The sequence below is a fragment of the Brachionichthys hirsutus genome, chromosome 13 (assembly GCF_040956055.1).
Source record: "Brachionichthys hirsutus isolate HB-005 chromosome 13, CSIRO-AGI_Bhir_v1, whole genome shotgun sequence".
Classification (NCBI taxonomy): Eukaryota; Metazoa; Chordata; class Actinopteri; order Lophiiformes; family Brachionichthyidae; genus Brachionichthys; species Brachionichthys hirsutus.
The window spans coordinates 9001354-9019717 of NC_090909.1; the positions used below are offsets into that span (position 1 = coordinate 9001354).

At 40.8% G+C, this 18364-nt stretch overlaps 1 protein-coding gene across 1 annotated transcript in view; it reads left to right on the plus strand.

The window, feature by feature from the left end:
- LOC137903453 (receptor-type tyrosine-protein phosphatase U-like) overlaps positions 1-18364 on the plus strand; it is a 91810-nt gene that overhangs the window by 32952 nt on the left and 40494 nt on the right. The window contains exons 3-5 of the mRNA XM_068747603.1: positions 245-516; positions 10074-10155; positions 15936-16051. Coding sequence (XP_068603704.1) covers positions 245-516; positions 10074-10155; positions 15936-16051 — 470 coding nt within the window. The remainder of the gene's footprint in view (positions 1-244; positions 517-10073; positions 10156-15935; positions 16052-18364) is intronic.

The window sequence follows — 18364 nt, forward strand, 5'->3', positions numbered from 1 at the left end:
CCTCTGGCAGGGAAAAAACACTAAAATGCTTCCCCTTCGCAAAACAAAATGCAGGCAAAACAAAAGATCGGCTGTAGAAAGACGGCAAGGTTGGAGTGTCTTTCAGGACTTAACTTTTCAAGCTACTCGTTCATACTTGCTTCATCTCACCGAGAATCTGCAAATAACATTTAACGGCAAAACTGTCAAACAAAGGTCCTTCGAGTACTTAACATGTCCTCATTTTGTGTCTTCGTTCTCTCAGGGTCCTTCATGATGGTCAATTCCTCTCAGCATTTTGGGGGCCAGCGCGCTCAGCTGCTCCTTCTACCACTCAGTGAGAACGACACTCATTGCATCCAGTTCAGCTACTTCCTGTACAGCCGCGACGGCCACAGTCCCGGGGACCTGCAGGTGTACATTCGAGTCAACGGGGGCCCTAAAGGCAGCACAGTTTGGAATATCTCTGGCTCCCAGGGACGCCAGTGGCACCAGGTGGAGCTCGCTGTTAGCACTTTCTGGCCCAGTGAATACCAGGTGAGTCCCAGTACACTATACGTGACCTGCACTCTCAGTTTTCCATTAGTGCCATTAATTCCACCCAACTTCTTTTCTTACTGCTTCAAGATATGTCAGCCTGACTTTTTAGGATCATTTATAATTTGGATTCGGTCTGACAGAAGAAATTATTAAGTATTCATGCGTCTGGAAGGTTTTCAGAGAAACAAACTGAGCCAGTTTTAACAGTAGCATTGGACTTAACAATGATGCAGACATCGCTGGCTACGGTCAGGTCAAGTTTCTAGCCATCATTTTTCGAGACCCACCCATTCCCCAGTTGGTGAGTTACACCATGGATTGGTTGCCACGTTTATCCAAAGGCTGGCAGAGAGACAGTCAACAATTCGCAGCCGCACTGCAGAATCACCTATGAAGCATGTTTGTTGGACTTTGGAAGGAAGATCTGCAGAGAATCGATGCAGGCATTTGGGGAACATGTAAACTCCACATGCAGGTATCTATCCGAGTTACAACCGAGATCGGCTCCGGCCACCTGGTTGTAAGTCAAAATAGACGCAAGTCGGACAAAAACGAAATGGCCGACATGACGTTCGTGCCACTCACCGATTTCATGCCGGGCAATTTTTCCGTTGACGGGGGGGGGTGGGCGAATGTAAATATAACCACTGTCCCTCCACCCATTTTCACAGCAGTTCCTGAAGTCTATCCCAGCTTGCTTACATGCAAACAAATAGCATAGCTAAGCTAAATTCATTGACAAAAATTCCAGTATGGGAAACTCCCTAACAACAATATGCTAATATTGTAGTATGGCGTCAAAGACTTCCAGTATGACAGCAAAACCTAAATTTGCATATAGACAAAGATATTGCGACCATGCTTCTTCCAAACTTCACTGTTGGCACAATGCAGTCCAGCAAGTAATGCTCTACTGGCATCCTCCAAAAACAAAACACGTTCCAACTGCTTCAGTCTCGTGGCGACATGCTTTGCAGTTGGCATTGTGCTCGGTGATGTAAAGCTTTGAATGCATGGAAAACCATCCATCCATCCAATAGTCTTGTCTACAGCCGCTTATCCGCGTTGCAGCCCACGGGTCTGCTGGAGCCTACCTCAGCTCACTACGGGCGAAAGGCTGCGTGCACCTCAGAGACGCCAGCTCATTACAGTTCCACAGAAAAGGCAAACAAACACACGCTCACACTCAAACATACACACTATTTGGTGAGCTCAGTTCACCTAAGCTGCATGTTGTTTGGAGGTGGGAAGAATCCAGGGAACCTGGAGAAAACCCACGCAGACACGGGGAGAACATGGACAAACTCCTGAAAGAAAGTAATTAAACCAGAAACCTTCTTGCTGCAAGGCAACAGCGCTACCCACTGCACCTCCATGCCACCTGCATGCTGGAGGAGGCTTGGAATGCTGTAATTGTTGAGTCTAAAGAGTTGGAAATGTTTACATGCTCTGCATCTCAGCATTTGGTAACTCCACTTTGGCAATGGCTCTGAATTAAATTCAATGAGTAAGATCTGTCTTCTAATTGTTTTTATTTATTTTTTCCCACATAAGGGGAATTTAATGCATAGGCCTACTTGTTTTTAGAAATTGTGTATTTGAATTTGGATCATTGCTCAGGATTGGCAAATTGCAGCTGTGTCATTTATCCCAGTGGCTCGATGGGAGCATAATTGCAGTGGGCATGTGTTTGCATTGTATCTTTTGCTTATTGGTCAAATGACCTGTGTGCTGCAGTGTAATCAATATCTCAGTTTGACGCCTGTACTGTTGGCGCTGCATTATTAGCGCTGTTGTGTGGCTTGTACAATTCTGATGAGTGCTTGCAGCCTTGCCTCACCTCATTACGTTCCAATCATTGATCCCCTAACGCTCTCCATCTTCCCACCTAGCGTTCTACCTCCCCAGCCCCACCCCTATGCAGACATTAATCAGAAGGTAGCGGTTGCCGTAAGGGATTGTAGGAGCGTGGGTCTGCCAAACAGTCAATTGACCTCAATTCTGTGCGACCCTGGCTCACCCTGGGTGTTTGCTTCCGTAACCTTGGCGCGCACCAGGCCCCATTTCAATAAATCAAGAGCCAGTTAATGAGATTAGAGGGCTACAGAGATCAATGAGGAGAGCCTGTGCTTTGCCATCCTCTGCTCTCCTGTCCTAAGCGACCATCACAAACAGCAAAGTATTCAAAGTATTGATCCCCCCCTTCCTTCTGTATGGATGTTAGAATTATGTCCGCCATGCCCTGTAGCAAAGAAGAAAGTGGAAGCAGGGGGGTAGAGCATCACAGTGTTTACTATTATGACAAGCATGCATAAGTAATGCAACCGTGCACCGTGGTGATGTACGTCCAAGCTGTGTGAGAAGGCAATGTCCTCCCACCAGTCAGGTGCTTTGTTTCTCCCGTAAGCATTGATGATCGGCAGCACATAATGAAGCAAACAACCAGATGAGGGAGGCGGCTTAAAGAAAAAGACTGGGGAAACAAAGTGCCTCGATCGTTAAAGGCTCTGGTGGCTGTTTTTCCGTCTTCCCATCTTATGGCACAAATCTGAGCACATGCCCGCACAGGTTTCTACTCATCCATCTAGACCCATTGATACACATCACTGTCAGCCTCTTCCAGCCAACAGATCATCCTCAGCAAGCTGCTGATGAGCAGCTGTACAAAGGGAGAGGGGCTGACTCTAAAGAAGACTTGGAGGATAAATTGTGTGCGTAGGCGAGTGCTGGTGGTGGAGCTGATTGAGATTAGATAGAAAAAGGAGAGAAAAAAAAATCCATTATCAGCAGGCATTAACCCCCCCCTCCTCCCACAGGAAAGACTGACTGAGATATGATGGACTGTGATCAGAGCTGCAGTAGACTCTTTGCATTTAGGTTTTCCCTGATCTGATATTTTAGTATTTCTGTGTTTCAACTGTTCATCGCTGACAGCACATTTTAAGCTCAATTAGACCTCGTAGTACGTATTATTTGACTTGCGGGGGGGGGGGGGGGGCTTGTAATGATCTGGATCACCACCAGTATCTAACGGATTACTGCCTCTCTAATTTATTTCATCAACATTCATCGAAGACATTTCGAGTCATCTTGCTGACAGAAAAGACGGTCTTCATAGAGTTGGTAGCACTGATGCCCGGAATGCTGCATAAAGTCACATTTCACAGTCGGATTTGATGAGCAAGACACTGCATGGATTCACTAACTGAGCTCACACTCTGGCTTTGGTTTCTGGAAGTACGCGATATGTTAAAAGTCCTTGTTTTGGAAACTCTGCCTTTTCTCCTTCAGGCTGATTTTTTAGTTTTTCTCTCGCTGGTCCTTTTCAATCTTTGACTTTTTCATTCTGTATCTCAACATCTTAATTCCCAGTTCAATGCAGTATTTAGCCTCCTCCACTATTATCGCGCCTGTTTTTTTTGTCTCTCTTACTTCTATTTTATTTATTTTTCTCCACTAACCATTCACTTCAACTCAGCCTTGAAATGCTGCAGTTTCAAGATATTTCTCTCTTTTTGTCCTGATATTATGATGAAATTAAACCTTTTTCTTACAAGTCAGAATGGACATAGATTCTTCAACACTTGTCATTGAACATTATCCATTGACCTCAAACATTTACAATATACTACTGTTAAATATTGCATGATCAAGTATGCTGAATCACTGGATTCAGATCTCTTTCTGAAAAAGATGGCTAAATTAAAGCAGTCTGGATTTACATGCTGTTGCTGCTTCAAATTAAAATTACTAAAATTGTTTTTCATTAATATTCTTGCCAGTTCCACTTCACTGACAATATATTTCACTTTTCAGAATAGAATTCTATTCTTTTTAACATTCAAGTAAAAAATGTACAACCGTCCACGTAACAAATTCTACATCAATAGAAAGTCAGGCACATAACTTATCTCATCATCTCAGGCTTTGTGCTGAGAAACCAGCCAAAAATAGTGGCAGGACAAGAGATATACATTTCATTTCGCATGATAAAAGGTATTCATTGCGCCTTTTTAGTTTTGTATCCATTCATGCTGGAGTGCAAGGGAACTCTCGTTATTATGTGCTGGCAAACAGTAGACTCCTGTCTATTTGTACAGTTCGGCTGTGGACCATTTATTCCATCTTGTGCATCAACACACAAACAGAATTACTATTGAAGAAAAATAGGTGCTTGCAAAACTGCAACTAGATTTGAAGGGCCAGTAAAAGTCAAATGTTAGACTTATTTATCTAATTCATTTAAAGGAAAGGAAATTACCTTTCATGTCTAACTTTATCATGATAGCCTTATGTTTAGATTGTAATACACTTTTTAATCCACCTACCTATTTTCAAAAACACGGAAAGATTTATGTTAAGGGAGGCATTTCGATTTCATGTCCTGTTGAATAACATATCACGTGGTGAGAAAGCCTCGCTGGGGTTGCAATGAAGAAAATAAAAAAAAGACTTGAGGTTGAAATCCAAATGCTGTCCTGCAGTGCAGAGAAAGTATTTGATCCCTCATACCCACATCCGGCTTTTTACTTGGCTGAAATTAGAACGTTAAGAGAGCAAATCACGGTAAAGATAACAAAATGGAAATTTATTCAATCTTGAGTCGTGCCTGAATTTAGTGGATCATAACTTATCTTGTATGGAATTAATGTGCAGATGCTTTGGTTAGAGGTCAGACTAAACTTTACAATGGATTTCGCCTGCAAAACGGCAGTGAAGTCTTGTTATTAGCTTGTACAAGTGCCAAAAATACTCTTTCATAAAAAACACACCATTAAGCAGTGACTATGTCTGAAAAGACAGTTTGTAGACACTTTATAGATAACACGTACACAAACGTACGTGCAGGTACACTTAGACATAACAGTTCTGCCTTTGGAAGGCTTTGTGTTCTTGGTAGCATCCCTCTGTTTGAGGGTTGTACATATCATTGATGTACTCCGCACTTACACGGACACCACGGTCATGTTGATCGAGAGTTTCGTGCTTCATCGCCACCGTCATCATGCCTCTTTTCTTGTCACTGCCATCCTTGCACTTGATTTCTTTGGACCCATCACTTATCAGGAATACTCAGAGATGCAGACTAAATCACGTAAATAAAGGAAACGCAACGCGGGAGAGGAGTACGGGAGGTGGTGAACACCTGAACTGGACGAGTGATTGGCCATTTAGCGTCGGCATCTGGAAGTTGCTCAAATCTCAAATTGATGCTTGCAGAAAAACAAAATATTGCTTGCAGGCTTGTTTGTATCTCGGAACGCTCGTATGTCAAAGCGCTCATCTGTCGAGGTATTACTGTACTGCATTTCACGTTTTTTCCCTCATATTTTAAGACACATTTTATTTCAATATTCAGTTGCTTGGAGGAAGCTTATGAAGAGGAACTGTCCATTATATAATGACGTTCTGATTAAACGTCAACCATCAGCATGTATGCAATAGGGATGCTGAAGGGTTGGCAGTTGACGTTTTCAGCTGAATTGGGGCGAGATGCAGAAAGAGCATTTTCATAAACATATAAGCTGCTGACACCACAGGATTTCAGATTCAAAGTTCATCTGAGAGGGGTCATCTCCATCATGTCATTCGCCAGTCCACTGTTGAATCTGCATTTATTTGATCAAATACATGCTTATAGAATGACACCATTTGGCATATTATTTCTTGTCCTCCAGCAGCATATTGCACTGGTCATCTCACTTCATTTTGTCAGTATGCTGGAAAAACATGAGAAGAAATATTGCTTTGAGTATTTAACCGACACATTGACAATATGCATCAATTGCGTCAGCCTCATTCTACCTATAAATAACTCTATTAACAGAAGGTTGTTGCATTTTTTTGGTGCACCGCATTTCTCAAATGTGCAAGTCAGTGAATTGGCTCAATTCCTTGTGAAGATTATTGTCGTCCACCGATCAATTGAGAGCTTTATCATTTGTGTTCACGCATAAATAATTCCTGCAACACTGCAAAGAAGAGCTTAGAATATTAATTGCTTTGCAAATCTTGTTTTTATCCTCTCTGTTTTCCTATGACCACTGGTTTTACGTATTCACTGTGAGGCCTCCTGGGAGCTAGTATGGATTTTGTTAGTCTAAAACCATCAATTCTCTGGCATTGAGTTTTATGAGCCAAACTCGTTGCAGCAGGAGGCGCATATTAAATTGCTTGCTTTTATACATTTAAAGTGACTGTCCGGCTGTTTTCATCTCCTTGTCTCTACATTTTGCTTCCTGGATCTGATTTGTTTCTCGTGTCATTTGCCTTGACTGCTGACAATGACACGGGCGCTCCATCTCTATGGAGACGGCACCCTGCTGTTTGCAGCAAGCCAAATCTTGATTCACACTTCACACATTCAGCCTTTGCAGTGTTACAGGCATCTTTTTTTTTTTTGTTCCGCCTGTAAGTCTTTTGTCACAGAGGATATAAGAGCAGGCTCGAGACTTGACATCACCTTGAACTGGACATTCTCAATTTGATGAATCCATCTTTCGCATTGTTTGCAGAAATAGATTTTCTACTATGCTTCTACTTGTGCAAGTATTGGAAAAGGGTGAAACATCGCTATCAAATATTAAAGATGCTATCTGGCATCCATCATGACAAACAATATCTGTATGGTCTTGGCTCCCACTTTCTATTTCCTCCATCTTTATAAGATGTTCGTCCACTAGCTTTTCCTGCGTTTTTCTTATCTCCTTATGTCCTTCCTGAGGTGGCCCCGAGTGCTCAGCATACTGCAACTTCCGAATCCTGGTGAAAACATAATGCAGATGATCTGGATGGATTCAAGACCTCGTTTACCTACCGTACTTTAGAATAAAAATGCAAATTGAGAAAGGTGTTTGACAACAGGCATGCATGCAAGAATGTATGATAAAAATAGGCCAAACAAGTAAAGCCATGGACTATAAACATAGAAAACACAAGCAAGTACACATAAATGTGACCAAATGTCCAATAACGTCAACTAACAAGTAAAAGTAAAGCAACAATTTAGGCTTATTCCGGCGTTTTTATGATGATTGTACAATTAGTGTGTGTCAAGCCCTGTCAGATATACTGGACACGCATCAGCTATGTCAAAGTCATTGAGTATAGCAATCTGCAACCACGGTAGCAAATCTGGGCATGATATTTTTTTCTATCCCCAGAGCCCATCATCTTCTCCCTCTTCGGCTTCACTGCGCTCTTCATGCATTGAGTAAATTGTGTCATTTACAATACTCCGTTTTGTGCACCAAGAGGATTCTACTATTTGTGTGATGGCATGTGTTTGCCTGCGTGCAGCTTGTTGGACGCTAAGGTTATTCCTCAGCATCTGACACAGTCACACGCAAACACTCTTTTCTATAAGTGTGGACATATGCAGAGGAGCTTGATGATGGCTCAACGCACGGCGCTGAGTGAATCGATGGCCGTGGGAACGTTGACGCGTGACGAATTGAGGAGTTAATCGGTCAGACATCTCTAATGGCCCGACACTGGGATGAAAAATACAAATACATTAGTGGAAAGAAAGCCTTAGTCTGTTTCCATCTGCCAAGGTCTTTTCTGGTATTGATTGGCCTGAGGCATTTAAAGCCTGATGAATTGTCAACATTGCAATCTATTACCTGTGAGTGCACATCTACACTCTGACTTCCACTGGGCTTTGGAATAGATAGCAAAAGGTATGAGTGTGTGTGTGTGATGTGATATGTAGTTCATTTAACCCTCTGTGTGGTTCAGAGTTTTTTGTGCGCCAGTAAAAAAGTCAAGAGTTGCTTGTAAAGGGAATGATATCGGCTCCGTTTGACTGTAGCTGCTACTCAGAAACCCACAACGGCTTTGCTTCACTTTGGGAGACCTCCCCATTCACTTTCAGGCTCTGCGTGGGCCCGGTGCATTTAGATGAGCGAGTGAATATTTAAGCTGCATTTAAGGACACCTGCAGCGGCACCATGGATTCACAAAATAGAAGCAGAGCTGAGAGTGCTCCTTGCATGGCGTGATGAGAGAAAGTACATTTCTAATTTGAATGTACTAGCCTTGCATGATAAACTATTCCAAGCTATTTAAAAAGGGCTTGTTTTAATGCACATATTTCTATTTGACTGGGCATCTATGAATACATGATGTGTGTACACGGCTTCACATGTCGTTCCAGTCCCGCTGGTGTTTACTTTGCATTTTGCCTTGGCTGTGTGGGATATTTACTTTTGCAGTATGAATTGTTGAAGGTTTTATAATTCAGCACACGTGCTGAACAGATTGATCGGCATCATTTTTGGCAATCAAAATGATTTTGTGCAACACAGTCAATTTGCATCAAGATAAATGTCTTGGCTCACTGTGTGTTGCTGCTGACCATCGCTGACTAAGAGATTATCAGCGTCAAGCTTTGTTCAAGCGAGTCTGTGGGTAAACATGTGCTGAACTGATCGAATGTCACGGGATTGCCAACATTTATTTTACCCATGTGGTGTAAACAGAATTCATTCCAGTTGTAATGATGGTGAAATTAATAAATAATTCCATGTGTTCAAGTATTAATTATGAGGAGAAGGTTAGATTGCTTAATAATACATTAGGAAAGGGATGATTAATAATAATGTCGATGTTATTTATATGGCACCATATGACAAATTCATCCCGGTGGGGATGAAATTTATTTAGAAAAATCGCTCACAAAAATGTACATTTCAAAGAAAAAATGAATTTGGGCATATTTAGGATTTATTTTGGTTAACGATGGGGTACCAACATTGAACATTAAGAAACCATTGCTATCACAGCAACTGACACGTGCTGGTTTCAAGAAGGTATTTGGTTGGTTGTAAATAGTACAAATGTGGTATAAGTTATTGCCTCAAAAGAAGCACATCTCATTGTATTCCACGGGGGGCTAGTGAAGGAAATTATCCAGGACACTATACTACTGCTCTTGCAAGCACCCTATAGCATATTTGTCACTGCTCAGGCCTCACCTATATTACCATAATTGAAAATACATTATATACTCAATCTATACCTTAATGCAGGTATAGATTCTGCATATAGCACTTACAATCGACAAAGTGGATTCATTTGCATGGCCTTTGTAATTTTGAGATGTATCCTTATGCTTGAACACGCTCATGGTGAGTCTTATGGTGGCTAAACGAGTGCAATTCAGTATCACGAAAAGGTTCTGCAAATAGATCCGATCACGGTAAATTCTCTGTACTTCCATAGCACTTCAATAATTTGACCGACCGCTCAAAGTGCATTACAGCTCAAGTTGCCATTCATTCATTCACACACACACACACACACACACCTACACACACACACACATGCATGAATTGTTGGCGACGCAATGCAAGGTGCCACCTGCTCAGTCTAAGTAACCATCAGTTCAGTTTTTTTGCCCCAGGACACAACAAATATTGCTCACAGCCGTGATTAGAACACTGTTTAATGAAAAATATGTACTTTATATTTTCTTAACAGGTCTCTCCCATATTGGCAGTCTACTTGCTTTTCAAGTTGATCTGTTTTCATTCCATTTGTTTTCTCCACAGGTCGTCTTTGAAGCAACCGTTTCCGAGGAGAGACAAGGCTACATCGCCTTGGATGACATTGTGCTGCTCAATTACCCCTGTTGTAAGTATACCTATACCCTGTACTGTACACAGCCTCCTTCCACCATATACCCACTGAGCCAAGAGAAACGTGTCCAGCCGCACAACGGACGCCTCAATCTGCTGAGGCCTGCTCAACACTTTTCCCAGAGGTGATGGCAGATTATGAGTGAAACCCGCCATACATTGTCCTTGTCCGAGTGGCACTGTCACAGTAGCATACGTTGCTGTTTTGGCTTCTCTTTTCTTTGTCTGATCACCATGCAAGCCAGTGGTGGTACTTGAATCTTCTGTGGGAATGAAATGGGATCATCAGTAGGTTAAAGCCTTCTCAGGGCTAGTAATATTACATTGTTCTCTATGATTTACCTTTATACCCTCACAGTACATTGGTTCAAGCCTCGGCATAGATGCAGAGCCCTGGATATCAGACTATTTACATCGTTGCTGTTTCCAAGATAATAAGGTTTACTGGATACTACAGATAAGTCTGATCAGATTGGCCTGCCTGGAAGGATTTGTAAAAGCTGCACTGATCCGTACTGGCTTCTAAAAAGAGACCATTCATTTCAGAAGTGACATTATCAAGTTCGTATTGACTAAAGCTAATTAATGAAGTTGATCCATTTAACATTTTGACTAATTACGGTTCCCGAACTGGGATATAATGAAGTGTTAGACTACATTCATGATAAAATAACTCTGGAATTGGCCTGTTCTACAGAGGCTGCTGGTGGAAATTCATGAACCAAAATGGACTATTATTTTTCATTAGATTTCAATCACATATCAGTGATTATGTTTTTGTTGCCGTTGTGATTAACTGATTTGGTTCTCAGTTAGTGATTCATTCCATCATGGTGGCCAATTTTTAGTTTTGGAGGCAAAGATATAAACTTAACTCTCGACACATCTGACAAAGAGGGAATGTTTTTCATTTGGCGTCTGATTAGGATGCCCACAGGTCACTAACCCATGGAGGTTTTTCAGACTCTGGGGTAACGCCTAACGGTCTGGAGGATTTGCATATCTCATCTTATCTGGGAGGGTCTTGGGGTCCCCCAGGAGGAAGTAGAAAACGTTGGCAGTGAAAGGTATGCAAAAGTTGCCAAAGCAATCCAACTCTGGATGGATTATCAAAGTTGCTATTGAAAAAATAAAATAAAAGAAGAAATAAGCTGTTATTGTGGACATGTGGGGAATGTGGCATGTTAATGACTATCTATTGGTAAGATGCGTATTTAGAGTGACAGAACGATATATCTGAGATTACGGAGAAAAGGTATAAAGGTATACAGTACAAGCGATAATGCTGTCAACAATGACGGACGTACCGATGGGACCACTGAGCTGCATTTTGTCCTGTACATCCTCTAAATTGAATGATGATGGTGTTCCAGTTTGCTATCTGCTGTGGCATGAAGCAAATTAGTATGATTGTATGAAAAGATTGGTGCATTTTATTTCGATAGCCATCACATGCCAAGCTTACACATCGACACAAACATATCATCATCATAAATTAAACACACACACACACATTTTTTTTTAAACATCTCAAGTTGCTTTAAATGCCTTAGAATTTGACTTTATTGTGCTTTGGTGCATCTCTGCAAATGTGTTTTCCTTATCGCCTTACATTTTGTAAAGGCTTGTCCAGTGCACCCAATGCTAAAAGAGATAAGAAGCACCTTTTACGTATCGTCAAAAAAATTCAAATGGTTCTTATTGTGGCTGCAACTTCTGATATTTAGGGATCATTTGACCCAACAGGGAACATTCACAACCAAAATTAAGTTCACAGCTGCTTCCTTGGTGTTTCTGTTAAGCCTTGCTGTTTAAATCCACACTGTTCTTCTCTGACAATGCTAATGTTTTGGGGTTTGTTTGTTTTTTTTATGTGGGGGAATGTTAATGAATGATAATGTAGCGTATTTATACGCTTCATGAAATTGTGATCTCCTTTCTACTACTGATAAATTAGGCAGCACGCACATTGTTAATCACTGAATCGTCATTTGGAAAAAGCCAGACATACTGAAGTAAACTTTTCTGAAACCCGGAGGGATATTTACTCTGTTCTACTCTTTGGTGCAGGCTTATATTAAAGTTTCTCACTTGCCCTCTTTCATTCCATCCTCAGTGGAGCAGGATGCATTTCTGCAGTGATTCTTGGATGGGGCATCTGGCTACGGTGACTTTGTAACCCCCACTCTGCTTATTAGCTCAGAATCGGGTGTAGCATCTCTGCCAGGGACTGCTTTATACATCTAGGACATACAGTAAATACATAAATGATTAAGCACAGTCTTTCTTGCGTATAACTTACTCATCTGTTTAACAAAAGCCACATGCATCAGATTGCACAATCATATATTCCTATTTACCATCTGGTGTGGCTGTAGGAGCAGTCAACCATACAATAGAAAAAAAGATGCAAGCAAATTTCAGTACAATAGCATGAATCTCACCATCCGCTGACAACATTACTGTTGGTAAGTTTGAATTCCAACTCTTTCAGCATTTACATTTTTTTTTCTGGAGTTCAAGTCTTTATTCTGAACATATTTGAGTCAAGTCCAGACATCAAGAATACGAAACCGCATCACTAATAGACTAACTTCCCAGGCAGTCAAAACACAATTGAGGCTCAAATTACCCTACCTGTTTTTAAGTTGAGTGGTACTAATTAAATCTTAACAGGTCACACAACTACATGAATTAGCTTTTACATTTCAAATTGCATTTTCCCAGTAACTATTAGGGTGACCGCCATGTCCCCAAAAAAACCTCTAATTAAGGCTGTGTAAGCATCTCTTTAAAAGATAACTTGAATGTTTAAGTTAATTTCCTCTCGACAAAATACTAGCATTTATTCTATGTCACAGTTCAACTTAGCCATCTCTGTTTCTGGTGTGCCGAACATTTAATACACACAGAATACAAATGAGGAATGGGTTAGTTGTCAGAGGCCTGAGGATCTGTAAAGGTCCCTAAAGAGGAGTGCTCCAAGGCCATCAACAAATTCCATATCATGTCGCTTCTTAGTGTTGAAGGGAAGTTTTTCTTCTGCCTTATAGCTAAATGGCTGAATGGCTAAATCTGCCGAACCAGAATGCAGAGTCCAACTCCCATGTCCATGTCTTGGATCTACCAACCGCCAATTTGCGTCTTCATGCATGACTTGACAGTGACAACTGAGTCAGTGCCTGGAGGCAGATGGGCCAAGATGACATTCAAGCCAACAAAGTCGAGATCCTAGGTCCTGAAGAAGGGCAAAGTGGCATACAAGTCTTGTTTTTCCATCACAGGACACACACACACAATATGGGCCTTTAGATGGAAACTAATGGAGAGATGTTCGAGTGATGGGCAATCACGTAGCAGCATCCTATAGGAGCAGCTTGTGGGGTTCGGTGCCCTGCTCAAGGGCACCTCAACAGTGCTGTTTGACTTATTCACTTCGAGTAAATGTTTCCAAGCCTAGACGGGGAAAGTCTTTTAATTAATTGGAGCAATTTCTTCACAGCAGGACATGGCTTCTTTGGTCTTCTTGCACCACTGGAAATATTCATTGAAATAAACAGAGCCCAGTCTCCTACGCTCTATCAAATTATCCAATTAAAATCCATTACAGTAACATGACAGAGTAAGATAGCTAATATTACTTTTTATTCCATAGCAAAAGGGTCCTGTCACTTTGTTTTTTATACAATGAATGATTTTGAAGCACTAAACTGCCCCCCATATATTTTTCAGGAACTAATTATGAACAGACAAGTTTCCATATGGGTGTCCCTGCTTCTCAATGGCAGTGACACCCATATGGTTTTTTTGGGGGGTTTTTTTATGTTACAGTAACACAAATTATAATGTCAGACTGATAAACAAAAAAAACCTGTATGCAGCATCTCTGTCAGCACCTTGCTCAAAGATTAAACCTGATTTAAAAATGGAACACACTCTATTGTGATCAAATAATCAAAAGATAGTTGAGAAACAACCATGACTTTTACTATTTTAGGAATTGTTTTGCGGTTTGTCCTCACTTTCACATCAGTTTGTTTGCTCTCTTTGCGTACAAATGTATCACACCTTGCAGGATTGCAGCTACCTGGCCCACAACCATTTGCGGTATAATTTATCAGTTTAGGTCCACTTCTTCTGTATCCAACGTGCATCTGTAATGCAGAGCATGAATTGACCTAACACTACTGATCAAACTGTTGAGTTTGTGATCACCAGACGCACCATAGAGCAGTGTTTGGACCTAATGGTGCCCGAGAAGGAATTACCAGTTTGTGTCTCACTAAAAATATCTTGCATTGTGATGGAAATGCACTCGACCTGATTAACAGTCCTCAAGAAAACTTTGCTTGAAACCTGCAATAAAGGAAATTTAATTTAGAAATATATGCTATACTACACTTCACAGTAATGTTAGTGACTTGCGTGACTAAAGGCTATTTCATAACATTATATTATATTTTTCTTTTCTAATTCAGTGGAGTTACTTTTTTCTTTTTTTACATCTCAGTGTTCGCTGCGTCATACTTTATTTAATTTTAGAGTCATTTCATGCAGTATTCACATTCATAGAGGAAATGCATTCTTGATGGGGCTTAAAAAGTCATCCCGACACGAGAATCGGAAGATGATGATGATGATGGGAAAGGACGTTTTTTTAATGCAGCCGACACAATGTCGCTCTTTGATTATGGGCATCTGTGCTGCTGTCAAACTGAATGGAGAATGCAGCGGGCTAGGTGTCATCACAACATATCTGTGTTAAGTTATTTAGTCACTTGTGAAAACTTATGATCTTGAATTTCTTTTCGTTCTTATGGAAACCTGTGCTGATATGGACGAGATAAACTAACATGGCTCCGCAACAGCTTTGTTAACTCACTGAGTGCCAGTCATTTTCAACTCAGCTATATGCTGAGTGCCCCAGTTTTCGTGCACTTTTCTCAAAATGAAAGATTAAAGTCTCGCCTTTCATCAGGAAGAATAAGTGTCTTCCTACAATTTTTCGTTCTGGAGTTATTGGCCGTTGAAGAGAGGCAGATTTCAATGTCAGGGTTGACAGTGAAAGTTTGGGCTTCAAAAAACGTCTTTAGACGTGAATGGCACTCAAAGAGTTAATATTTTAGAAGTGCTATAAATAATGACTCCATTAGAATAAGATTATCGCAGGGTACACTACTCACAAAAAGCTAGGGGTATTTGGCTTTTGGGTGAAACATGGATGAATGTAATGAATGATGAATTCATAATTCCATTTTACCCTTACAGGTGAAATTAATGTAACCTTCTCTAAACCTTTGAATGTCCAACAGTTCAATTGTTCAGTAGTTTCTGCACAACTTGCTGTTCTCTAAAAAGGAGCTTAATGGCAAAATTCACAACAGGTGTTTGATCCATGAATCGACCAATAGAATTCCTGGTTCAGGGGCACGTGACACGCTATTGAGACGTTGAAATTTGTTGTTGTTGGCTTTTGTTCCAATCAACTGTTTGAAATGATGAAATCACCATTGCATGCTTCTACTTAAATGCCCTACTTTCGTGATATAATATGTAGTGTGAACTTTTTCCAGAAGTTTCAACTGGAAGCTTTTTTGTGAGTAGTGTATGTATACAGTATGTTCATGCGTTTTTCCACATGCAAGACTTTGTGTGTAGCTGTTCTTGGCTGAGTGTGTAGTTATTCTACAGGTTGTGTGTTAAATAGATCTAGGCAGTGTTGTCGGTTCCAGATGTGCCACGTTCATGTTTCCCTTGTGTGCCACCCTTCCACAGACAAGGTGCCTCATTTCTCTCGGCTGGGTGACGTAGAGGTGAATGCTGGGCAGAATGCCTCGTTCCAGTGTGTCGCCACGGGCAAAGTATCAGAGACGGAACCCTTCCTCCTGGAGGTGAGAACCAGTTGCTTTTTTCCTTACTACTTTTGCTTGACAGGCGAGGCAGCATCTCAGCACCCGGGTAATTGAGTCGGTGGAAAATTATCTAGAGAAGAAGCAACAGGAAGGACATAGATACATTTTACATGTTGGGTAAATCCAGAGCAATTTGCAGTCATCTATGCTATCTCTGCTTCCTTACAGTCACATTCAGGCTGCTGTGCACATTAGCCCTTCACATTCTGGCCTCTGTGCGCCGTGTTCAAGGACCCAATGTGGTTTTCGGTATTGGATTTTTAGTCCCCTGCTTTGGAATGAGATGTTTAAATCTATTTGGCGCTGTGTAATAATTGAAAAATGTAAGGATCAAATATCTCAAGCCAGACACCCAACAGGATCGTCCAATAGCAATTCGCTCATTCACAATTCCCTCTACATTTAGAGCAAACCTAACTGGAGGTTCTCACAAAATCAAAATTCTACATAATCATTTGAGAATTGAAGGCTTGTTTTTAAGCTGTAGGCATTTACCATGAGTGCGTGTGTGTGTGTGTGTGTGTGGAGGGGGGTTAAAGAAAACAGGTATTAGTTGCAAATTGTAAAGTTTGTCAAGTAAGGATATCACTTGTATTGTGTCAGATTGTTTATAATCTTTGTAAAAAAAAACAGAATAAAATAAAAAATTCACAACTTTAAGAATCATTGAAATATTCAATATTTATTTATGTCAGCAAGATTTTGATATTAAAGAACAGTCACTTACACAGACCTTGTAATGAACTGTCTGATGGTTATTTAAATAAATGGAGATCATTATCTCAACATCAGGCACTAATGCTATTCTCATTTAATAATGTTAAATGAACCAGTAGGATTCGACTCTTGTTATGTTGTGCGGAAATGAGTTTTATCTGAGCGTTTTAAGGATTATTGAGTTTGTGTCTATGCTTTTGTTAAAATAAATGCTGGGTTGTGATGGTATTTAGTTTACTAAATCCCCTAAAGCCATTTCTCTCGTGCTCCAAACTGGAAATAGTTTCAGATAGTTTGAATGCAAGCTAATATTAGTCTTCAAAAATCCATCCCCGAATGCCTCCGCTCTTCCTGTGGCCTTGAAGCCTTGCACATCTGAGTGTTTTTGAAATGACGGCAGCAGGGAGAAGGCACCTTGCAAATGAGATATCGCCATACTTGCTGAGCCATCCCTTGTGTTTCTGCCCAATTCTATTTCGCACCCCTTTTCTGTTCTCTGAATTGAAGCCTTTGTAAATCGTTGGCATGAGAAAGAGCTATTTAAAAAAATAAATAATAATAATCAGTTTCAGAGGAGTGTGTGACTTTTTTGCCCGCACACCAAAAGTGGAGGCAGCAAACAAATAAAACAAGGTTTGTTGTTTGTAATTTGACAGCATGTTCCAGTAAGCCTCTCTGCTTTGGACCCACCTTGCTTTATTCATTAAGAAGAAAAAAAAGCAGTAAAAGTTGAAAATAGAGGCATATCAGAAACGATTACATATTCTGTTTCTCTATTTGTTGTTCCGAACCTGTTTGATCATCTACACTGTGTCTTCTAATTGCTGCTTTCCCTTTCATCTCCTTGGTGCTGCAGAGGTCTTCTGGACCATTATAGCTGCTCTCATCTGCTTGCGCTTTTATTTGGGTAGTCCAAACAAAACAAAAACATTAGCATAATGTTTCTTAATCAATTAGCATCACCTTTTCTCTACTGTCCTCTGGCCCATATTGAAGATGGCTGTCAGGATGTTGTTTACATCCATTCAACATCAATTTGTTCTAAGTAAAACATAGAACTATTTATATCTCCGACTTCTAATTATGATATGATAAGAGGGCTCGGGCATGACTGCATGCAGACTTGGTGAATAGAAACATTTACATCCTTTATAAGGCCCCAGGTAGCTGTTTATAAATATATATATACTTTTATATAATATTCAAACCAACCATCTTCTTGTAGATGAGACAATCACATTTGTCTCGTCTACAGCTGCTTACAATTCTGTTGGTGCCTAGCCCAGCTGGTTACAGGCGAAATGCGGGGTACGCCCTGGATGAGACGCCAGCTCATCGCAGGGTCACACGGACAATTGGAGTGAGCAGTTCACCTAAGCTGCATGTTTTTGGAGGTGGGAGGAAACCGGAGAAAACCCACTCAGACACGGGGACAGAAAGGAATCAAACATGGAACCTTCTTGCTGTGAGGCAGCAGCGCTACTCACTGCGTCACCGTGCTGTCCTAATCTTCAAACCAAATGTTTAAAATAAAAGTTGCAAAAATAATTCGGGAAAAGCGAGTGGAGCTTTTAG